The sequence below is a fragment of the Leptodactylus fuscus genome, chromosome 1 (assembly GCF_031893055.1).
Source record: "Leptodactylus fuscus isolate aLepFus1 chromosome 1, aLepFus1.hap2, whole genome shotgun sequence".
In the NCBI taxonomy this organism is placed as follows: domain Eukaryota; kingdom Metazoa; phylum Chordata; class Amphibia; order Anura; family Leptodactylidae; genus Leptodactylus; species Leptodactylus fuscus.
The window spans coordinates 259,039,774-259,061,431 of record NC_134265.1 but is presented as its reverse complement, the minus strand read 5'-3'; the positions used below and the strand labels follow the sequence as shown (position 1 = coordinate 259,061,431).

Here is a 21,658-nt window from a genome sequence, read left to right as displayed (position 1 = left end):
TGAGCCCTAAGGCTACTTGCACACTACAGTAACACTACAGTCTCCAGGCCATGGATTCTACATCTCCATAGACTTCTATGGAGCCTGCAAAATTCACAGCTTTATGCACAAAGAAGTCTATGGAACCGCCAAATCCATGGCCCAGAGACCTGCGAAAAATACTGCAGTGTGCAAGCAGCCACTAAAGATACCAAACATGTTTTGTCAGTGCGTGCGTGCGTGTAAATGTGTTTGATCCATGTGTATGTATGCGTGTGTGCATGCATGTGTGTATGGTCCGTGTATATGTATGCGTGTGTGCACGTGCGTGTGATCCATGTGTATGTATATGAGTGTGCATACACGTGTGTATGGTCCATGTATATGTATGCGTATGTGTATGTGCGCGCATGTGTGTGACCCATGTGTATGTAAGTGGGTGTGCATGCACGTGTGTAGTCCGTGTATATGTGTGTGTGCATGTGTGTGATCCATGTGTATGTATAAGTGTTTGGTCAGTGTATATGTATGCATGTGTGTGCACGTGCGTGTGTGTATTTGTGTGTGTGTGCATATGTGTGATCCATATGTACAGTATGTATGTGGGTGTGCATGCACATGTGTAGTCCGTGTATATGTGTGTGTGTGCAAGCTTGTGATCCATGTGTATGTATGCGGGTGTGCATGCACGTGTGTAGTCCATGTATATGTGTGTCTGCGTGCCTGCGTGTATGTGTGTGTGTGCATGCGTGTGAGCCATGTGTATGTATACATGTGTGGTCAGTGTATATTTATGCATGTGCGTGTGTATATTTGTGTGTGTGTGCACACGTGTGATCCATGTATATGTATGCATGCATGTGTGTGGTCCGTGTATACAGTGGGGAAAAAAAGTATTTAGTCAGTCACCAATAGTGCAAGTTCCACCACTTAAAAAGATGAGAGGCGTCTGTAATTTACATCATAGGTAGACCTCAACTATGAGAGACAAAATGAGAAAACAAATCCAGAAAATCACATTGTCTGATTTTGTAAGAATTTATTTGCAAATTATGGTGGAAAATAAGTATTTGGTCACCTACAAACAATCAAGATTTCTGGCTCTCACAGACCTGTAACTTCTTCTTTAAGAGTCTCCTCTTTCCTCCACTCATTACCTGTAGTAATGGCACCTGTTTAAACTTGTTATCAGTATAAAAAGACACCTGTGCACACCCTCAAACAGTCAGACTCCAAACTCCACTATGGTGAAGACCAAAGAGCTGTCAAAGGACACCAGAAACAAAATTGTAGCCCTGCATCAGGCTGGGAAGACTGAATCTGCAATAGGCAACCAGCTTGGATTGAAGAAATCAACTGTGGGAGCAATAATTAGAAAATGGAAGACATACAAGACCACTGATAATCTCCCTCGATCTGGGGCTCCACGCAAAATCTCACCCCGTGGGGTCAAAATGATCACAAGAACAGTGAGCAAAAATCCCAGAACCACGCGGGGGGACCTAGTGAATGAACTGCAGAGAGCTGGGACCAATGTAACAAAGCCTACCATCAGTAACACACTACGCCGCCAGGGACTCAGATCCTGCAGTGCCAGACGTGTCCCACTACTTAAGCCAGTACATGTCCGGGCCCGTCTGAAGTTTGCTAGAGAGCATTTGGATGATCCAGAAGAGTATTGGGAGAATGTCCTATGGTCTGATGAAACCAAACTGGAACTGTTTGGTAGAAACACAACTTTTCGTGTTTGGAGGAAAAAGAATACTGAGTTGCATCCATCAAACACCATACCTACTGTAAAGCATGGGGGTGAAAACATCATGCTTTGGGGCTGTTTCTCTGCAAAGGGGCCAGGACGACTGATCCGGGTACATGAAAGAATGAATGGGGCCATGTATCATGAGATTTTGAGTGCAAACCTCCTTCCATCAGCAAGGGCATTGAAGATGAAACGTGGCTGGGTCTTTCAACATGACAATGATCCAAAGCACACCGCCAGGGCAACGAAGGAGTGGCTTTGTAAGAAGCATTTCAAGGTCCTGGAGTGGCTTAGCCAGTCTCCAGATCTCAACCCTATAGAAAACCTTTGGAGGGAGTTGAAAGTCCGTGTTGCCAAGCGACAGCCCCAAAACATCACTGCTCTAGAGGAGATCTGCATGGAGGAATGGGCCAACATACCAACAACAGTGTGTGCCAACCTTGTGAAGACTTACAGAAAACGTTTGACCTCTGTCATTGCCAACAAAGGATATATAACAAAGTATTGAGATGAAATTTTGTTACTGACCAAATACTTATTTTCCACCATAATTTGCAAATAAATTCTTACAAAATCAGACAATGTGATTTTCTGGATTTGTTTTCTCATTTTGTCTCTCATAGTTGAGGTCTACCTATGATGTAAATTACAGACGCCTCTCATCTTTATAAGTGGTGGAACTTGCACTATTGGTGACTGACTAAATACTTTTTTGCCCCACTGTATGTATGCCTGTATGTGCGCGTGAGATCCATGTGTTTCTGCGTGCACAATGCAAGTGGCCGTGTGTGCGATAGTTGTCCATGTGTGTGGTGTGCATCCATCTGAGTGTCTTTGCGTGAGTTTGTGGTCCATGCGTGTGTGTGTGTGTGTGTGGTATTAGTGGGGTGGTGTTGCTGTTGTGTGTGTCTAGAGAGGTCTGGTGTTTGTGTGGTGTGTTGTGGCATTTGTGTGGTGTTATGCTTGTGGGTTGGTGTATGTGTGCTGTCTGTGTGATTTTTATATGGTGTTTGTGAAATGTTTGTGTGTTGTGCGTGGTGGTGCGGGCCATTTAGCAGTGACTCTTTGGCGCCGTCGCTATAATCCGTCCCTGTCAGTCACAACTGTTGTTTTCCCCTCAGCACTTTCACTTTCACTTTTCCCCATTATATGCATAGGGCCTAAAACAAGGGGCCTCAATCTCATGACGGGGGGACGCTAGCGAGATGTAACGTGTGCAGTATTCTGCTCCTGTGGGTGGAGAAGGGGCGTGCCAAATTTCAGCCAAATCGGGCGAGAACTGTGGATTTGTATAGAGCAGACTACTACAGAATTTGAGTTTTATATATATAGATTCTATGAGTATTCATATTACAAATAATATTGAAACAAACCTGTGCATTCAGGTAATGGTACTTCAATAAGATCAATGAGCCGAGCAGCAGCTAAATCTGTATAGCACTCTATAATTTTACCCATGTGCGTAGTTTAGAGTACACTTGTGGAGTATAGGTTGAGGTAGGAAGGACAACAAGGGTCAACCATCATAATGCGGCAGGAGGTAATATCTGACAAAGTGAGAGACAGGACATGCAGTGATTTCAGGATAGTCAGCGATCCCATAAAAAGAATGCTAGCTAGACATAGAGGAACAAGTTAAGAAACGGTGATCAGTGTGAGGGTCCTACATATACGTATTGGGCATGGGGTCAGCGGCAATGTAATACATCCATTCTAAATTACAAGGTTGGCCAACTGAGAACCCATAAAAAAGAATGCTACCTGAACAGAGGAACAAGTTCTGAAGCAGTGATCAATTTGAGGGTCCTACATATACGTATTGAGCATAGGGTTAGCGGCAATGTAGTACATCCATTCTAAATAACAAGGTTGACCAACTGAGAACCCATAAAAAAGAATGCTACCTAAACAAGGGAACAAGTTATGAAACAGTGATCATTGTGAGGGTCTTACATATATTTATTGGACATGGGGTCCACACTTCTGGATGAAGTAGGTGTCTAAAAATTTCCCATGACAAATAAATTGGTTTCTCCAACTTCCTACATGTTAGGAGTAACTGTGAAATTGTAAAGGCTGATAATTATTTATGCTGTGAACTGAATGGTTTCTTCTGTCCTGAGAGTTCTATTGTTTGCAGAAATCTATGATCTGCAAAATTTCATTTATTCTAGGAAAATAGGATCATTGCCTAGCAACAGCACCCATAGCATCCCCCAACTCTTAATTGGTACTGTAACTTGGCAGTTGCCTACTTGTCTCTGATTGAGGCTGTTAATAATGTATCTTCTTGTTTCTTCACTCCACAGGCTTCAGCAGAACAGCTGTGACTGTGACTAAGGAGAATGTCAAGTAAATGAAGTTTCTGACCTTCCTCTAGACACACTGAACTCATTTGCCTGTGGACTTCTTATAGGCGGTGAGAGAAGAGACAGGGCCATTTTTAATAAAAAACATTTCCATTTGGTTGAGAGATGTAGGAAGGTGCTTTTACTATCATCAAAAATAGAAAGCACATTTATAATACTTTACTCTGCTGTTAATGATCTCTGCTCCTATTTTCCTGTACAACGAAAAAATCTAATAGATCATACTATTTCCCATATATTCAGTATGGATTCTGTACACAGCAATAAAAGATTGACTTTGAACTATTTTTTAATAGTGTCTTTAGCTATGATTTTATTCATATGGAATTGAGTACTTCTGAACTTAAAGGGGTCGTGCATAGCAAAGCGCTTGTACCTGGTATTGAAGCTCAGTCCCATTCACAGTCTCATTCAGTCTCAGTCACAGAACGCTCCTTAAAGGGGGTTGCACAAACTTTTGAAGTTATCAACTATGCAAAGGATAGAGGATAACTTCCTAATTGGTGCTGTCCAACCACCGGAACCCCCACCAATCTCTCGCTCCCTTATTCTGATGGTTATCCGGTGTTCTCATAGAGAATGAATGGGGCGGCAGTGCGCATGCTCATCCTGACACTCCATAAGGATGGCAGAACCAGACTCCTGGTCTCAGGATTAGTGAGGGTGATGGCAGTTAGCTCCCCACTGATCAAGACGTTATTTCCTATTCTATCAATAGGGGATAACTTCAAATATTAGTGCAACCCCTTTAAGCATCAGGTATTTGAATGCAGCAGATCTAGTTAAATTCCAAACCCCAAAAAGTTACCTTTATGTCCTACAGCTGTCACTTTCTTGCTTAAGTAATCACAGATAACTCCTGCATCTTCACTATGGCGACAGTTGTGCTTTCCAATATCCTCCTTGATACAGTCTGCCAAGGATCTTTCATTTCCGGTACATTTAACATTATCCACGTGAATTGGCCCTTTACCTTCTCCAAAATAAGCCATATTCCTGGCCTTTGCTGGACCCCTGAAATATTAATAGCACTCATCATTAACTGATACAGATATATAAAGGAATGATAAATAAGAATTAATTATTGCTACATGACATTACATAGAGAATAAATGCTCATGTCCATATACTTCAACCAAGATGCTAACCCATCAATGTCGGACTAGGGTGCCTAGGACCCAGCAGTAAAATTAATTTGTCATGGCCCACCACAGAGCTACATGCAGTTACATGACAAGGATTTGCATAACTAATTATATGCTAAATAGTTGCAAGTGAAATTTATGTATGAGATAGCCAAGATGATTGTCTATGCTTGTCAGTGTGTGTTATGAAGCATTCTTGGGACCTTGAAAAATACATTGGTCAAGTCAAGGAATACAGAGCAAGAAGGAGGGTTTCTTAAGCAATTGTAGTACATAGCAGTATTACAACTGTACCTTGAATATTACCCAGCTTTCCCAGGACCCTGAATGACAAATATGGAAAGTGTTGGCATGATTTGGGAGCAATGTGGAAGATTTATTGTATATAATATATTACTATAATCAGTAATGAGCAATCCCTAATACAGCATTACTGTAAGGATTTATTCAGGCTCAAGAAGTAGGGTTCTGAGCAGAGTACTCCTTTTATAACATATATATGGCTTGCTAGGGCATATACATACCTCCCAAATTTCAAAGGACAGAAAGAGGAACAAAATGTGTAGTGCACTATGTGCACCACTGCAAATTTAGCTCTGCCTGCTCCTATGATGACTCCACCAACTCTCACCCATTTTTCTTTGTGCTTCAGTTTCATATCAACCTCCATCTTCCCCCCAGTTTAATGTCCACTCCTCTATCTGTCCACAGTTTAATTGCCCCCCTTCAACTGACCAGTTTAATGCCTCCCTTCATCTGCCACCAATTTAATGTCCCCCCTCCATCTTCCACCAGTTTCATGCCCCTTCATCTGCCACCAGCTTCATGCCCCTTCATCTTCCACCAGCTTAATGCCCCCCTTCACCTGCCACCAATTTAATGTCCTCATCTGCCCCTAGTTTAATTGCCCCTTCATCTGGCTCCAGTTTAATGTCCCCCTCCATCTGCACCAGCTTAATGCCCCCCCTTAACTGCCACCAGCTCTCTTCTCCTGGAGTGTCCAGGGAGCTGCAATGAGTGATGTCATCACATCGGGCCCACAGCACCCAGCACTGTAGCATAGAGAGGAGAACAGTGGTGATGCAAGAGCTGTCCACGGACGGCTCCTGTTTCACCTCTGTATTCAACTGTACTGTGTCCTCTCCGGATGCAGAAGACTTGAATCCGGGAACGACCGGGACCGCGGGACAGGTCCCACAATCTGGGACTCTCCCGCAGAATCTGGGACATTTGGGAGGTCTATCTGATATAACTCTTTTAAAAACTTCTGGAACACAGACATACTCAAGGTTTTTATCATGTTTCTTCTTTGCCTCGCATAGCAATTAATACTATGCACATTGATCACTGTAAGATAAGATAAGGAGCACAGCAAGAATGCATCTCTCACATTAACACAAAGAATCTATGATAATATTTTAAAAATCCGAGAAATCTACCGGTAATCTCTTTTAAATAAAATCACCACTGATCTTAGGATGGATTATTGTACTTCTGATAAATAATAATTGATAATGGGGTTGCTTTTCAATTATATTAAGCCAAATAATAAATAGTGAACACATTTGTGTCTTATGCTTGGTTATTCTATAGTAGTAATTTCCAGGTAATTACCTTCTTCACAGCCAATGGCAGAAATGCAGTCCATCCATCATTTCGAGCTCACACCTGAACATTTGCCAACCTCACTAATGCCATTTATTGGTTCTAGCTGTAAACATGGTAACATTATATATCTAATTTCTACCTACATATGTGAATTCTAGGGAAGTGCATATCCCTGCACACTGCTTTGTAAAGTGTAATAAAGCAGATGTCTGGCACAAAACATTAACAGGGGAAAACAAAGAAGTAGGTAGTGCTATTCAGAAGCAACCAGAGAAGGCACCTTGAATGCCTAGCCTACAGTGTCTGCTCTTTACTAGACATCTGGTGTATTCCCACCTAGAGAGTAGGGTACCCCAGCCACCTGCTATCTGCATCTGTACTAATAATATGATAGAGCAGATTTTATGATGACTACTGCAGAATTATATAAGTATGTATAGTATTAAAGGGGTTGGCGATTATCTGGGGCTCCACTGAATAACACTATACACAGGGTAGGTAGCTGATGAATGCACAGTGCTGTTGTCACTAGCGCCATTGATGGAAGAGTCTAGTCATGTGCCTGAGTGTATGTTGGAACTACAGTGCTGTGTGACCTAGAGAGTCAACTGTATTACACAAGGGGATGTTGCTGGAGAACAGTGCTGATGGATTTATAACAATACATCGATGAGCAAAAGGGTAACAATGATTTGAACTTTTGACTTTCAGGCTCCATATCTCAACATCCTCTACAGCTTTAAACATGAGACTACCATCATTTTATAGACATCATCTTGGTTATCTCATATATAAATTTCACTTGCAGCTATTTAGCATATGATTAGTTTTGTGGATTCTTGTGATGTAACTGCATTGTTACTGTTTCGCTCCCTCGTAGTTCTTATTATTTTGTAAATACACCTTTGACTTTCAACACTGTCTGAATCCTTCTGTGCATGCTCTAGGATAAGATTCAAGCATGTTTTATCTGAAATCTGATCCCAGGTCTCTTTTACACATTCCCAACGTTGGTGCATACTGGATGACTCAGTTGGGTACAAGTTCAGCCTTTTCTTCAACTCTGTCTACAAGTGTTCATTTGGGTTAATGTCTGGGGACTGTGTGGGCCAATCCAGTACCTCTACTTCATTGTCATTAAACCATTTCTTTGCTAATCTTAATATATGCTTTGGGTCACTGTCCTGCTGGAATACTACGCCATTCTTTTCATACCCATTGTAGGAAGTAACTCGTCTTGTAGTATAGTCACACATATAACATATAGCATTGAAACCACCATTGATCCTGGTCAAGTATCCAATGCCTTTGGCTGTGAAAAAAACACATATCATCAGGCTTCCTCCACCAAATTTGACAGTTCCTTCAATTCCTTGATTTATTAGCCCTCTTTTCCCTCGTTTATTCCAGACGTACTTGAACCCATCAGAGCTCAGTCTATTGATTTTCTTCTCATTGCTCCAAATCACTCATTTCTAGTTTTCTACTGTCCACTTTTCCTACTTTTTTTTTTTTTTCAAACTCAAGCCAACACTTCTTATGATGATATTGGGGTCAAGGTATATTCAACTTCACCATTGCAGACTTGTGTAATGTGCAATGCAGGGTGATTGCATGGATGTCTGTGATGTCACTATTACGAAGTATACAAGCCACCTCCACTGCCATGTTTGTCACACCAGGACTGATAGTTATGAGCTGACTTGTTGACTCCAATATTCTTGGCTTTTGAATGGATGGACAGACTTCATTTTTTAGTTTTTCAACTGTCAGGCCGCTCACATGATGCAGTTTGTCAATTTTCTCAGCCGAAAGACCACTATCATTGGATGAGGTTGTTTCTCTTGTCTTGGGAAATCTTTTTCATAGCTGCTTCTTGATTTAAACCAGTGACTTTTCACTTGGGAATGAACTTAATAACACCCTGAGCCATTGGGTAATGTGAGAACAGGTTGTCATTTGTAATATACAAGAAGAAAAAGATTCTTCCACCACCAGGAGCAAAACAGTAACAATGCAGTTACATGACAAGAATCTGCATAACTAATCATATGCTAAATAGTTGGAAGTCAAATTTATGTATGCGATAGCCAAGATGATTAAATGTGAGACTAAAATCTTTTTATAGACAAAGCTGTGTTGGATGGTGCGATATGGAGCCTGAAAGTCAAAAGTTCCTTTTTGTTCCTCAATGTGTATTAGTAAGTTGTTCACCCAAACAAGACTTTAGCACTCACCAAACTATTAACGTTTCGATTTTATTTCATGCTATTAAAATCCATAAAATATTTGGTGGATGGCCACTTACATGTTTCAAGGCATGCTTGCCTGTTACTCATGGAATGATAGCAGGTAGTATGAAGAGTCAAGCATGCCCCAAAAACACATAAGCTGTCAGAAACCAAATATTCTATTGATTTCAATTACTTGAAATAAAGAAAAAAAATTGAACAGATTGGCGATTGCTGGATAGTAGTCTGAAGTACTGTTTGGATTACTGGAGTCCTTTTGTCTGAGGAATATCAACTGTGCACTGAACTATATAACTCTTGGCAGTATACAGTATGTGTAGCTGGGTGGATGACTTTTCTGGATAAGCTGTGCAACCCTTTTTCTTCTTGAAGTTGCTCAATGTGCTGTTTCCAGCCTCTTTGGAAAGGTTAGGATAATATGGCCAGTCCCTGTAAGTTGGCCATACACATTTGATTAATGTTTAGTATCAAATATGAATTGCCTGCTTTAGTACAATACGGTGATAATGCAACATATAGATGGCATTTTTACTGCTCCTCTCCAACTGATGAAGATGCTGTATTTAGCATTAGGATGCCCTTTGACATGCTGTAAAATTGTCCCAGTAATTTGCATGTTAATTACAAGTTTGACCCTAGGATCATTATGGGGTGTTTTTTTTTTTTTATTAATGACATAATATACATAATTCAAATATGAAAACGTTTAAATAATATTCACTAATTGCACTTAAGATCATGGAAATTTAAGGCTAGCACCCTGAACCATGAATAGATAGGGATGGCGACGTGCCATCACTAGGACATTCAGATGTGTGTGCAGGGTATGAAAATAGACTTGGAGTGGTCTGAGTTGATATAGTATTATAATTATAGTAACAAAAAAAAACAAACACCTTGTCGGTTCTGAACAAACAGAATTACCAGACACTTAGCAAACTTTATATGCAGAATTTCAATGGAAAAATTCAGCATGTTAAAAGAAAGCTGACCTATAAAACAGCTGACATTGCATTCCTTCCATCTAATACAATAAAATCCAAATCCATAGACTTGAACATTGCTGGCTAGGCAGTTAAGGAGATTTTCTGAGATTGAAAATGTCTGCTTTTATCCTTCTTCATGGATTATGTCTGGTATGGCGCAACCATTAATAATAATAGTAATAATAATAACAATAATAATAATGATAATAATAATAATAATAATTATAATAATAATTATAATTATTATTATTATTTTAGTAAACTTAAAATGAGAAAAATAACAAAACTTTGCAAATAATTAAAAATCTGTCTACAACTGTGTCTACAGTGTCTTTTTGGTAAAACACTACAAGCTCTGTAGTTTTCATTTGCAGTCACACTATTTATTCTGACTAGAGAAGAGCGAACAGTAAAATGTCCGAGGTTCGATATTCGTTTCGAGTAGCCCCTAATATTCGACTACTCGAATCGAATATCGAACCCTATTATAGTCTATGGGGGGAAAATGCTCGTTTCAGGGGTAGGCTACGTTCGATCAAATTATACTTACCAAGTCCACGAGTGAGCGTCGGGCTGGATCCTCCATGCAGTCTTCTCCGTGCAGCGTCCCTGCGGCATCTTCCGGCTCTTCCGGCTCTTCATTCATTCTGCCAGGCATCGGGCCTGGGCAGAGCCAACTGCGCATGCCCGCACTACAAGCAGACATGCGCAGTTGGCTCTGTCCAAGCCCGATGCCTGGCAGAGTGAATGAAGAACCTGAAGACGCCGCGGGGAAACTGCACGGAGAAGTCTTCTAAAGGTAGGAGAAGAACCAGCATTGACTGGCCGGCTGTATAGCATTCGGCCAATCAATGCTGGTTCTGCATCAAACTTTTACATTCGAACAGTGAGTGGTACTCGATCGAGTATTTCGAATACCGTAGGATTTGATCGAATACCTACTCGATCGAGTACTACTCGCTCATCTCTAATTCTGACATCTACTGTATCTGACCTCACCATTTTATATTCATTTGGTAGGTATGAAAGACAATGGGGACAAAGAGATAGCAATCTGACTGCAGAGTTTATCAGTAGTCTGTTACCATGGAGACGCATATATCAGAAAAGGAGCTGCAGACAGAAAACAGGAGAATGATTTTAATATAGATCATTTGCAGAGTTGGTCTGGGTTTCAGTTTAGCTGCATTGGAACAATAAAACAGGTGGCTGAAAAAATGAAATATATAAAATATTCCTTATATTTTTGGTAAATACTTTAAGAATAGTTATAAGTATGGTATTTTATGACAAACTATCATTTTCTTTCACAATAAAACATATTCAGACTGAAGATGATTTATATAGGCATTTGTGTCCATATTTAGAAGGATCTTTAAAGCGCTATTGTTCGGGGGGATTATATTTATTGAATTAGCCCTTTGACATCTACATCTACTGTGCTCAATGTCTACATTGCAACATCTTATTCTGAATTTCACTCATGTCTTAAAGTGTCTAAATGTTGTGAAATCATGTAGCCAGTCTTCAGACATTATGTAATATATCAGATAATGTGTATGATCTTACGTAATGCCTGGCTGCACTGAAATGAGATATCTTGATATATTTAGTGTCTTAATGGTCCTTTTCTAATTTGTATGACAGTCCTTTAATGTGATTTAGGCTGTTCACGTCTGCTCAGCTACATATAATGACATTGTTGGCTGCAGGAAACAAGCTCAGTCTGCAGCAACCCTCTCAAGGTTGGATGGAGGGGGTTCTGCTTTTATTAATATATCTTACATCCCCGTGCAATTGATGGTAGTTTAGAAAGCTTTTGTGATACACATCAGACTTTACAATGATTATTTGCAGCCATAACCCAAAGTATATGTATGGAAAAAGTATTGCAATATACAGTCTGGTGGATTGTATTCCCTTTAAGTATGTTTGTCGTTTTTATCAACTGTATAGTGATAAGGAAAGCTATATTTTCACATTTCATTGTATGTACTTTAGGATATTAATTAATTGTCTCTGGACAAATCTTGTAAAATAGTTAGGGTTAGTAACGCTATCCCTAACTTACATTCACAATGATGGTGCAGTGTCAGTGGGACTTAAATTTACTGGCACTCTCAAATTTACTGGCACTTTGTGTGCCACCTTGCCCTGTCTATCTCCTCTCCTTTATGCTCTCCTTTATGCCAAGGGGGAGGTGGGGGCTGTAGTATAGTGGCTGTGAGAGTGAGCAGAGGTGGCACCTGACATCTGGTCATGTAGGTAGCCAAACCCACAGCATAGTAGCAGTAGTGGGGCACTTGTCCAGGATGGATGGTTGGTATGCCTCTGCTCCATCTCCGTGACATCACGTGACATAACCTAGCACTGGGGGCTCTGCTGTAACTAGGGCTTATTTTTGGAGTAGGGCTTAAACTTCAAGCCTACTCTGAAAACCCTGCAAAATCAAGCTAGGGCTTATTTTCGAGATTGGGCTTATTTTTAGAGAAACGGTAAAAAAAAACAATGTTTCCGCAGGTATAATTGACATGCTGCATTTTTGAAAATGCAGATTTTTCTCTGAAATTTGGGGTACAATTGCAGATGGAATCCCATCTACACTCACTGGCCACTTTATTAGGTACACCTGTCCAACTGCTCATTAACACTTAATTTCTAATCAGCCAATCACATGGCAGCAACTCAGTGCATTTAGGCATGTAGACATGGTCAAGACAATCTCCTGCAGTTCAAACCGAGCATCAGTATGGGGAAGAAAGGTGATTTGAGTGCCTTTGAACGTGGCATGGTTGTTGGTGCCAGAAGGGCTGGTCTGAGTATTTCAGAAACTGCTGATCTACTGGGATTTTCACGCACAACCATCTCTAGGGTTTACAGAGAATGGTCCGAAAAAGAAAAAACATCCAGTGAGCGGCAGTTCTGTGGGCGGAAATGCGTTGTTGATGCCAGAGGTCAGAGGAGAATGGCCAGACTGGTTCGAGCTGATAGAAAGGCAACAGTGACTCAAATAGCCACCCGTTACAACCAAGGTAGCCAGAAGAGCATCTCTGAACGCACAGTACGTCGAACTTTGAGGCAGATGGGCTACAGCAGCAGAAGACCACACCGGGTGCCACTCCTTTCAGCTAAGAACAGGAAACTGAGGCTACAATTTGCACAAGCTCATCGAAATTGGACAATTGAAGATTGGAAAAACGTTGCCTGGTCTGATGAGTCTCGATTTCTGCTGCGACATTCGGATGGTAGGGTCAGAATTTGGCGTCAACAACATGAAAGCATGGATCCATCCTGCCTTGTATCAACGGTTCAGGCTGGTGGTGGTGGTGTCATGGTGTGGGGAATATTTTCTTGGCACTCTTTGGGCCCCTTGGTACCAATTGAGCATCGTTGCAACGCCAAAGCCTACCTGAGTATTGTTGCTGACCATGTCCATCTCTTTATGACCACAATGTACCCAACATCTGATGGCTACTTTCAGCAGGATAATGCAATGCCATGTCATAAAGCTGGAATCATCTCAGACTGGTTTCTTGAACATGACAATGAGTTCACTGTACTCCAATGGCCTCCACAGTCACCAGATCTCAATCCAATAGAGCATCTTTGGGATGTGGTGGAACGGGAGATTCGCATCATGGATGTGCAGCCGACAAATCTGCGGCAACTGTGTGATGCCATCATGTCAATATGGACCAAAATCTCTGAGGACTGCTTCCAGCACCTTGTTGTATCTATGCCACGAAGAATTGAGGCAGTTCTGAAGGCAAAAGGGGGTCCAACCCGTTACTAGCATGGTGTACCTAATAAAGTGGCCGGTGAGTGTACTTTGTAGGTACTGTAAAACTCAGCATTTTTTTGCCGTGGTGTTTCCACCACAATGAAAACGCTGCGTGTTCATAATGTAGGGCCCCAGCCTAAAGGGATTTTCATTTAAAGAAGCTGTGTAAGCTGACTTTGTAAATAATCATGTTCCAAATAATATAGCAATTCAGGATCATTTTTACTCATAACTCTATGTTCTGACATTCTACTAGTAATGTATTAATATAGTGACAACTGGGTGGGACTAGTTAGAAGTGGTCAATTTATTCATACATTTTTTAGGGACAACAGAGGAACAGCACAATGTCAAGTGATGAAAAATTAACTAGAATTTTTATTACATGGTGAATACAAATTGCTTTACTAAAATAGACATGCCAGTTGTCATTAAACTATAGTACATAGATGGATTTCATTGTAGCTAAGGATGTATTTTGCACCTGATGTAGAAATCCCTGACACAAAAAGTCCTGCAAGTCCAACTTTTCCTTCCCTAGAATTCAGGAAAACCAAAACACCTGATGGATACCTGATAGACCCCATTATAGTCAGGATCTATCCCTGTCCATCTTTAAGACAAACCATATTTCCTCCCTTCGCATCCTGCAATGGACCAGATGAATGGACTATCCCAGCACAGATGTAAATGTAGCATAACTCTCAGCGTCTAGAAGTGTTTTTTCTACTATATTTTTTACCATGAAAGTTACCAGCACTAAGATCCCACCATTGCTTCCATCTGTACTTTAGCTTATGAGAGCACTGTATACCATTTGCCAATTCACACTGTTCTCACTATAATAAATAAATGTAGTGAAAATAACCTAAGATTTACAGGCAGATTATCTAAGCAAAAGAACCCCACTGGTATATTCATCAAAAGATATGAAATAAAGTGCAAATAATAAAAAAAAAGATCTTTTCTTCAGATTTATATATTTGTAATACTTCCAAAATTCTTAAAATATGCACATTTAAAAGGAATATTTTCCAAATATGAGTCTCAGTTTCTAGTATTCAATTTCCACTTGCATAGTAATTTATGTTTATTAATGTACAAATTCCAGATTCCTGAAAACCTCCTGCTGCCTTCTGAAAATATATTGCCTGTCAAGGAAGGACTCCATTTGCCGTCCTGGACTTACTTGTAGCCAAGTTGCCGACACACAACAGACGCGTCCTTATCGGTCCATCCATCATCACAGATTGTCCCCCACTGGCCATTGAGATAAATCTCCACACGCCCCTCTTTCTTTGTTTCACCATCCATCAACCTCAGAGGAGGACCTGGAAAAAAGGCAATAGTAAGATAAAGACAAAGGGACACAAGCAAAGGCGGTGCAGTCTATTGCAAGATGTATTTTAAATGCATTAAAACTGATTTATTCCTTCCTGTATTCTCATCTTCTTTCAGAATTATGTAAGGAAAACTGAATTCTTTCACGACACAGAAAAGGAATATGTTTTACATGGAATCAACAATACCCGGTAAATGTACAGTATCTAGAATCCCACCAGGCTGTGAGACAAGTGTCCTAGAAAACATGATAGTGTTAAGTAAATGATTCAAGGGAAACTTCGGTACACTGTAGTTATTCATAATGCTGGAAAATGCAGAGTTTCATGCAGAACTTTTCAGTGTATATTTGGCGATATGAAACCCCATGGCCAGGTATTAATTGCAATAGGTAATTGTGAAATATATTATTCATAGTGTATTTTGGTGCAATTTGTGTGTGGAAAATCTGATCATGTAGATAGTAGTCTGATCTCCTGATATGTATGTTACAGTCAATACTTGTCGATCCCAGGTCTGACTACTGGACTTTACCACTACACTTTACAATAAGACTCCCTTACCTTGTCCAATACTATCAGTAATGACTGTCCCTTGACCAGGAAAATGGTAATACCCATAATAGTGTTGATGATACACTTGTTGTGGTAATGGTAAAGGAAGGGACATGTTGTAGAGTCTAGGGTCTACGTAATCCTCCACATACAGGTGCACCTGTGTGCTCATCACATGACCATGGACTGTACTGTATAGTACACGACCATAGACTGTATATCACATGACAATGGACTATACATCACATGACCATGGACTGTACTGTATAGCACACAACCATAGACTGTACATCACATGACAATGGACTGTACATCACATGACCATGGACTGTACTGTATAGTACACGACCATAGACTGTATATCACATGACAATGGACTGTACATCACATGACCATGGACTGTACTGTATAGCACACGGCCATAGACTGTACATCACATGACAATGGACTGTACATCACATGACCATGGACTGTACTGTATAGCACACGACCATAGACTGTACATCAAATGACAATGGACTGTACATCACATGACCATGGACTGTACATCACATGACCATGGACTGTACATCACATGACCATGGACTAATTTTTATCCACTGGAAGTAAAACATTAATGAGAAGTAGCAGAGATCTAGAAAACTGCAAGGAATTAATACAGAAAGTATATTGGAAAATTGTTTCATTATTAGAGATGAGCGAACAGTGTTCTATCGAACTCATGTTCGATCGGATATTAGGCTGTTCGGCATGTTCGAATCGAATCGAACACCGCGTGGTAAAGTGCGCCATTACTCGATTCCCCTCCCACCTTCCCTGGCGCCTTTTTTGCTCCAATAACAGCGCAGGGTAGGTGGGACAGGAACTACGACACCGGTGACGTTGAGAAAAGTAGGCAAAACCCATTGGCTGCCGAAAACATGTGACCTCTAATTTAAAAGAACAGCGCCGCCCAGGTTCGCGTCATTCTGAGCTTGCAATTCACCGAGGACGGAGGTTTCCGTCCAGCTAGCTAGGGCTTAGATTCTGGGTAGGCAGGGACAGGCTAGGATAGGAAGGAGAAGACAACCAACAGCTCTTATAAGAGCTAAATTCCAAGGAGAAGCTTGTCAGTGTAACGTGGCACTGACGGGCTCAATCGCCGCAACCCAGCTTTCCCAGGATCCTGAATGGAATACACTGTCAGTGTATTCCCGTATACCCGATATATACCCCGATACCCGTTCCAACGGTGTGCCCCCCCACCTTCACCCCAGAAATACCCTGCAAGTCCCCTAGCAATAGAATTGGGGCTATATACACCCACAATTTTTACTACTGGTATACAGTGCCATTGTCTGACTGGGAATTCAAAGAATATATTGGGAATACAAATACCCTCATTTCTTGCTACTGCCATATAGTGCCAGTGTCTGACTGGGAATTCAAAGAATATATTGGGGTTACGTGCACCCACAATTTTTACTACTGGTATACAGTGCCATTGTCTGACTGGGAATTCAAAGAATATATTGGGAATACAAATACCCTCATTTCTTGCTACTGCCATATAGTGCCAGTGTCTGACTGGGAATTCAAAGAATATATTGGGGTTACGTGCACCCACAATTTTTACTACTGGTATACAGTGCCATTGTCTGACTGGGAATTCAAAGAATATATTGGGAATACAAATACCCTCATTTCTTGCTACTGCCATATAGTGCCAGTGTCTGACTGGGAATTCAAAGAATATATTGGGGTTACGTGCACCCACAATTTTTACTACTGGTATACAGTGCCATTGTCTGACTGGGAATTCAAAGAATATATTGGGAATACAAATACCCTCATTTCTTGCTACTGCCATATAGTGCCAGTGTCTGACTGGGAATTCAAAGAATATATTGGGGTTACGTGCACCCACAATTTTTACTACTGGTATACAGTGCCATTGTCTGACTGGGAATTCAAAGAATATATTGGGAATACAAATACCCTCATTTCTTGCTACTGCCATATAGTGCCAGTTTCTGACTGGTAATTCAAAGAATATATTGGGGTTACGTGCACCCACAATTTTTACTACTGGTATACAGTGCCATTGTCTGACTGGGAATTCAAAGAATATATTGGGAATACAAATACCCTCATTTCTTGCTACTGCCATATAGTGCCAGTGTCTGACTGGGAATTCAAAGAATATATTGGGGTTACGTGCACCCACAATTTTTACTACTGGTATACAGTGCCATTGTCTGACTGGGAATTCAAAGAATATATTGGGAATACAAATACCCTCATTTCTTGCTACTGCCATATAGTGCCAGTGTCTGACTGGGAATTCAAAGAATATATTGGGGTTACGTGCACCCACAATTTTTACTACTGGTATACAGTGCCATTGTCTGACTGGGAATTCAAAGAATATATTGGGAATACAAATACCCTCATTTCTTGCTACTGCCATATAGTGCCAGTGTCTGACTGGTAATTCAAAGAATATATTGGGGTTACGTGCACCCACAATTTTTACTACTGGTATACAGTGCCATTGTCTGACTGGGAATTCAAAGAATATATTGGGAATACAAATACCCTCATTTCTTGCTACTGCCATATAGTGCCAGTGTCTGACTGGTAATTCAAAGAATATATTGGGGTTACGTGCACCCACAATTTTTACTACTGGTATACAGTGCCATTGTCTGACTGGGAATTCAAAGAATATATTGGGAATACAAATACCCTCATTTCTTGCTACTGCCATATAGTGCCAGTGTCTGACTGGGAATTCAAAGAATATATTGGGGTTACGTGCACCCACAATTTTTACTACTGGTATACAGTGCCATTGTCTGACTGGGAATTCAAAGAATATATTGGGAATACAAATACCCTCATTTCTTGCTACTGCCATATAGTGCCAGTGTCTGACTGGGAATTCAAAGAATATATTGGGGTTACGTGCACCCACAATTTTTACTACTGGTATACAGTGCCATTGTCTGACTGGGAATTCAAAGAATATATTGGGAATACAAATACCCTCATTTCTTGCTACTGCCATATAGTGCCAGTTTCTGACTGGTAATTCAAAGAATATATTGGGGTTACGTGCACCCACAATTTTTACTACTGGTATACAGTGCCATTGTCTGACTGGGAATTCAAAGAGTATATTGGGAATACAAATACCCTCATTTCTTGCTACTGCCATATAGTGCCAGTGTCTGACTGGGAATTCAAAGAATATATTGGGGTTACGTGCACCCACAATTTTTACTACTGGTATACAGTGCCATTGTCTGACTGGGAATTCAAAGAATATATTGGGGTTATAAATACCCTCATTTCTTGCTACTGCCATATAGTGCCAGTTTCTGACTGGTAATTCAAAGAATATATTGGGGTTACGTGCACCCACAATTTTTACTACTGGTATACAGTGCCATTGTCTGACTGGGAATTCAAAGAATATATTGGAAATACAAATACCCTCATTTCTTGCTACTGCCATATAGTGCCAGTGTCTGACTGGGAATTCAAAGAATATATTGGGGTTACGTGCACCCACAATTTTTACTACTGGTATACAGTGCCATTGTCTGACTGGGAATTCAAAGAATATATTGGGAATACAAATACCCTCATTTCTTGCTACTGCCATATAGTGCCAGTTTCTGACTGGTCATTCAAAGAATATATTGGGGTTACGTGCACCCACAATTTTTACTACTGGTATACAGTGCCATTGTCTGACTGGGAATTCAAAGAATATATTGGGGTTATAAATACCCTCATTTCTTGCTACTGCCATATAGTGCCAGTGTCTGACTGGTAATTCAAAGAATATATTGGGGTTACGTGCACCCACAATTTTTACTACTGGTATACAGTGCCATTGTCTGACTGGGAATTCAAAGAATATATTGGGAATACAAATACCCTCATTTCTTGCTACTGCCATATAGTGCCAGTGTCTGACTGGGAATTCAAAGAATATATTGGGGTTACGTGCACCCACAATTTTTACTACTGGTATACAGTGCCATTGTCTGACCGGGAATTCAAAGAATATATTGGGAATACAAATACCCTCATTTCTTGCTACTGCCATATAGTGCCAGTTTCTGACTGGTAATTCAAAGAATATATTGGGGTTACGTGCACCCACAATTTTTACTACTGGTATACAGTGCCATTGTCTGACTGGGAATTCAAAGAATATATTGGGGTTATAAATACCCTCATTTCTTGCTACTGCCATATAGTGCCAGTTTCTGACTGGTAATTCAAAGAATATATTGTGGTTACGTGCACCCACAATTTTTACTACTGGTATACAGTGCCATTGTCTGACTGGGAATTCAAAGAATATATTGGGAATACAAATACCCTCATTTCTTGCTACTGCCATATAGTGCCAGTTTCTGACTGGTAATTCAAAGAATATATTGTGGTTACGTGCACCCACAATTTTTACTACTGGTATACAGTGCCATTGTCTGACTGGGAATTCAAAGAATATATTGGGAATACAAATACCCTCATTTCTTGCTACTGCCATATAGTGCCAGTGTCTGACTGGGAATTCAAAGAATATATTGGGGTTACGTGCACCCACAATTTTTACTACTGGTATACAGTGCCATTGTCTGACTGGGAATTCAAAGAATATATTGGGGTTATAAATACCCTCATTTCTTGCTACTGCCATATAGTGCCAGTTTCTGACTGGTAATTCAAAGAATATATTGGGGTTACGTGCACCCACAATTTTTACTACTGGTATACAGTGCCATTGTCTGACTGGGAATTCAAAGAGTATATTGGGAATACAAATACCCTCATTTCTTGCTACTGCCATATAGTGCCAGTGTCTGACTGGGAATTCAAAGAATATATTGGGGTTACGTGCACCCACAATTTTTACTACTGGTATACAGTGCCATTGTCTGACTGGGAATTCAAAGAATATATTGGGGTTATAAATACCCTCATTTCTTGCTACTGCCATATAGTGCCAGTTTCTGACTGGTAATTCAAAGAATATATTGGGGTTACGTGCACCCACAATTTTTACTACTGGTATACCGTGCCATTGTCTGACTGGGAATTCAAAGAATATATTGGGAATACAAATACCCTCATTTCTTGCTACTGCCATATAGTGCCAGTGTCTGACTGGGAATTCAAAGAATATATTGGGGTTACGTGCACCCACAATTTTTACTACTGGTATACAGTGCCATTGTCTGACTGGGAATTCAAAGAATATATTGGGAATACAAATACCCTCATTTCTTGCTACTGCCATATAGTGCCAGTTTCTGACTGGTAATTCAAAGAATATATTGTGGTTACGTGCACCCACAATTTTTACTACTGGTATACAGTGCCATTGTCTGACTGGGAATTCAAAGAATATATTGGGAATACAAATACCCTCATTTCTTGCTACTGCCATATAGTGCCAGTTTCTGACTGGTAATTCAAAGAATATATTGTGGTTACGTGCACCCACAATTTTTACTACTGGTATACAGTGCCATTGTCTGACTGGGAATTCAAAGAATATATTGAGAATACAAATACCCTCATTTCTTGCTACTGCCATATAGTGCCAGTGTCTGACTGGGAATTCAAAGAATATATTGGGAATACAAATACCCTCATTTCTTGCTACTGCCATATAGTGCCAGTTTCTGACTGGTAATTCAAAGAATATATTGGGGTTACGTGCACCCACAATTTTTACTACTGGTATACAGTGCCAATTTCTAACTAGGAATTCAAAATGCGCAAGGCTCCCGGAAAGGGACGTGGACGAGGCCGTGGGCGAGGTCGGGGGAATGGTTCTGGGGAGCAAGGTAGCAGTGAAGCCACAGGGCGTCCCGTGCCT

The 21,658-nt window shown here is 40.6% G+C and overlaps 1 protein-coding gene across 2 annotated transcripts in view; it reads right to left on the bottom strand.

The window, feature by feature from the left end:
* PRSS12 (serine protease 12) overlaps positions 1 to 21,658 on the bottom strand; it is a 147,582-nt gene that overhangs the window by 47,429 nt on the left and 78,495 nt on the right. For both annotated transcript variants that reach the window (XM_075286142.1, XM_075286148.1), the window contains exons 8-9: positions 15,069 to 15,210; positions 4,916 to 5,121 (exon numbers count right to left, since the gene is read on the bottom strand). In XM_075286142.1, the coding sequence (XP_075142243.1) occupies positions 4,916 to 5,121; positions 15,069 to 15,210 (348 nt within the window). The remainder of the gene's footprint in view (positions 1 to 4,915; positions 5,122 to 15,068; positions 15,211 to 21,658) is intronic.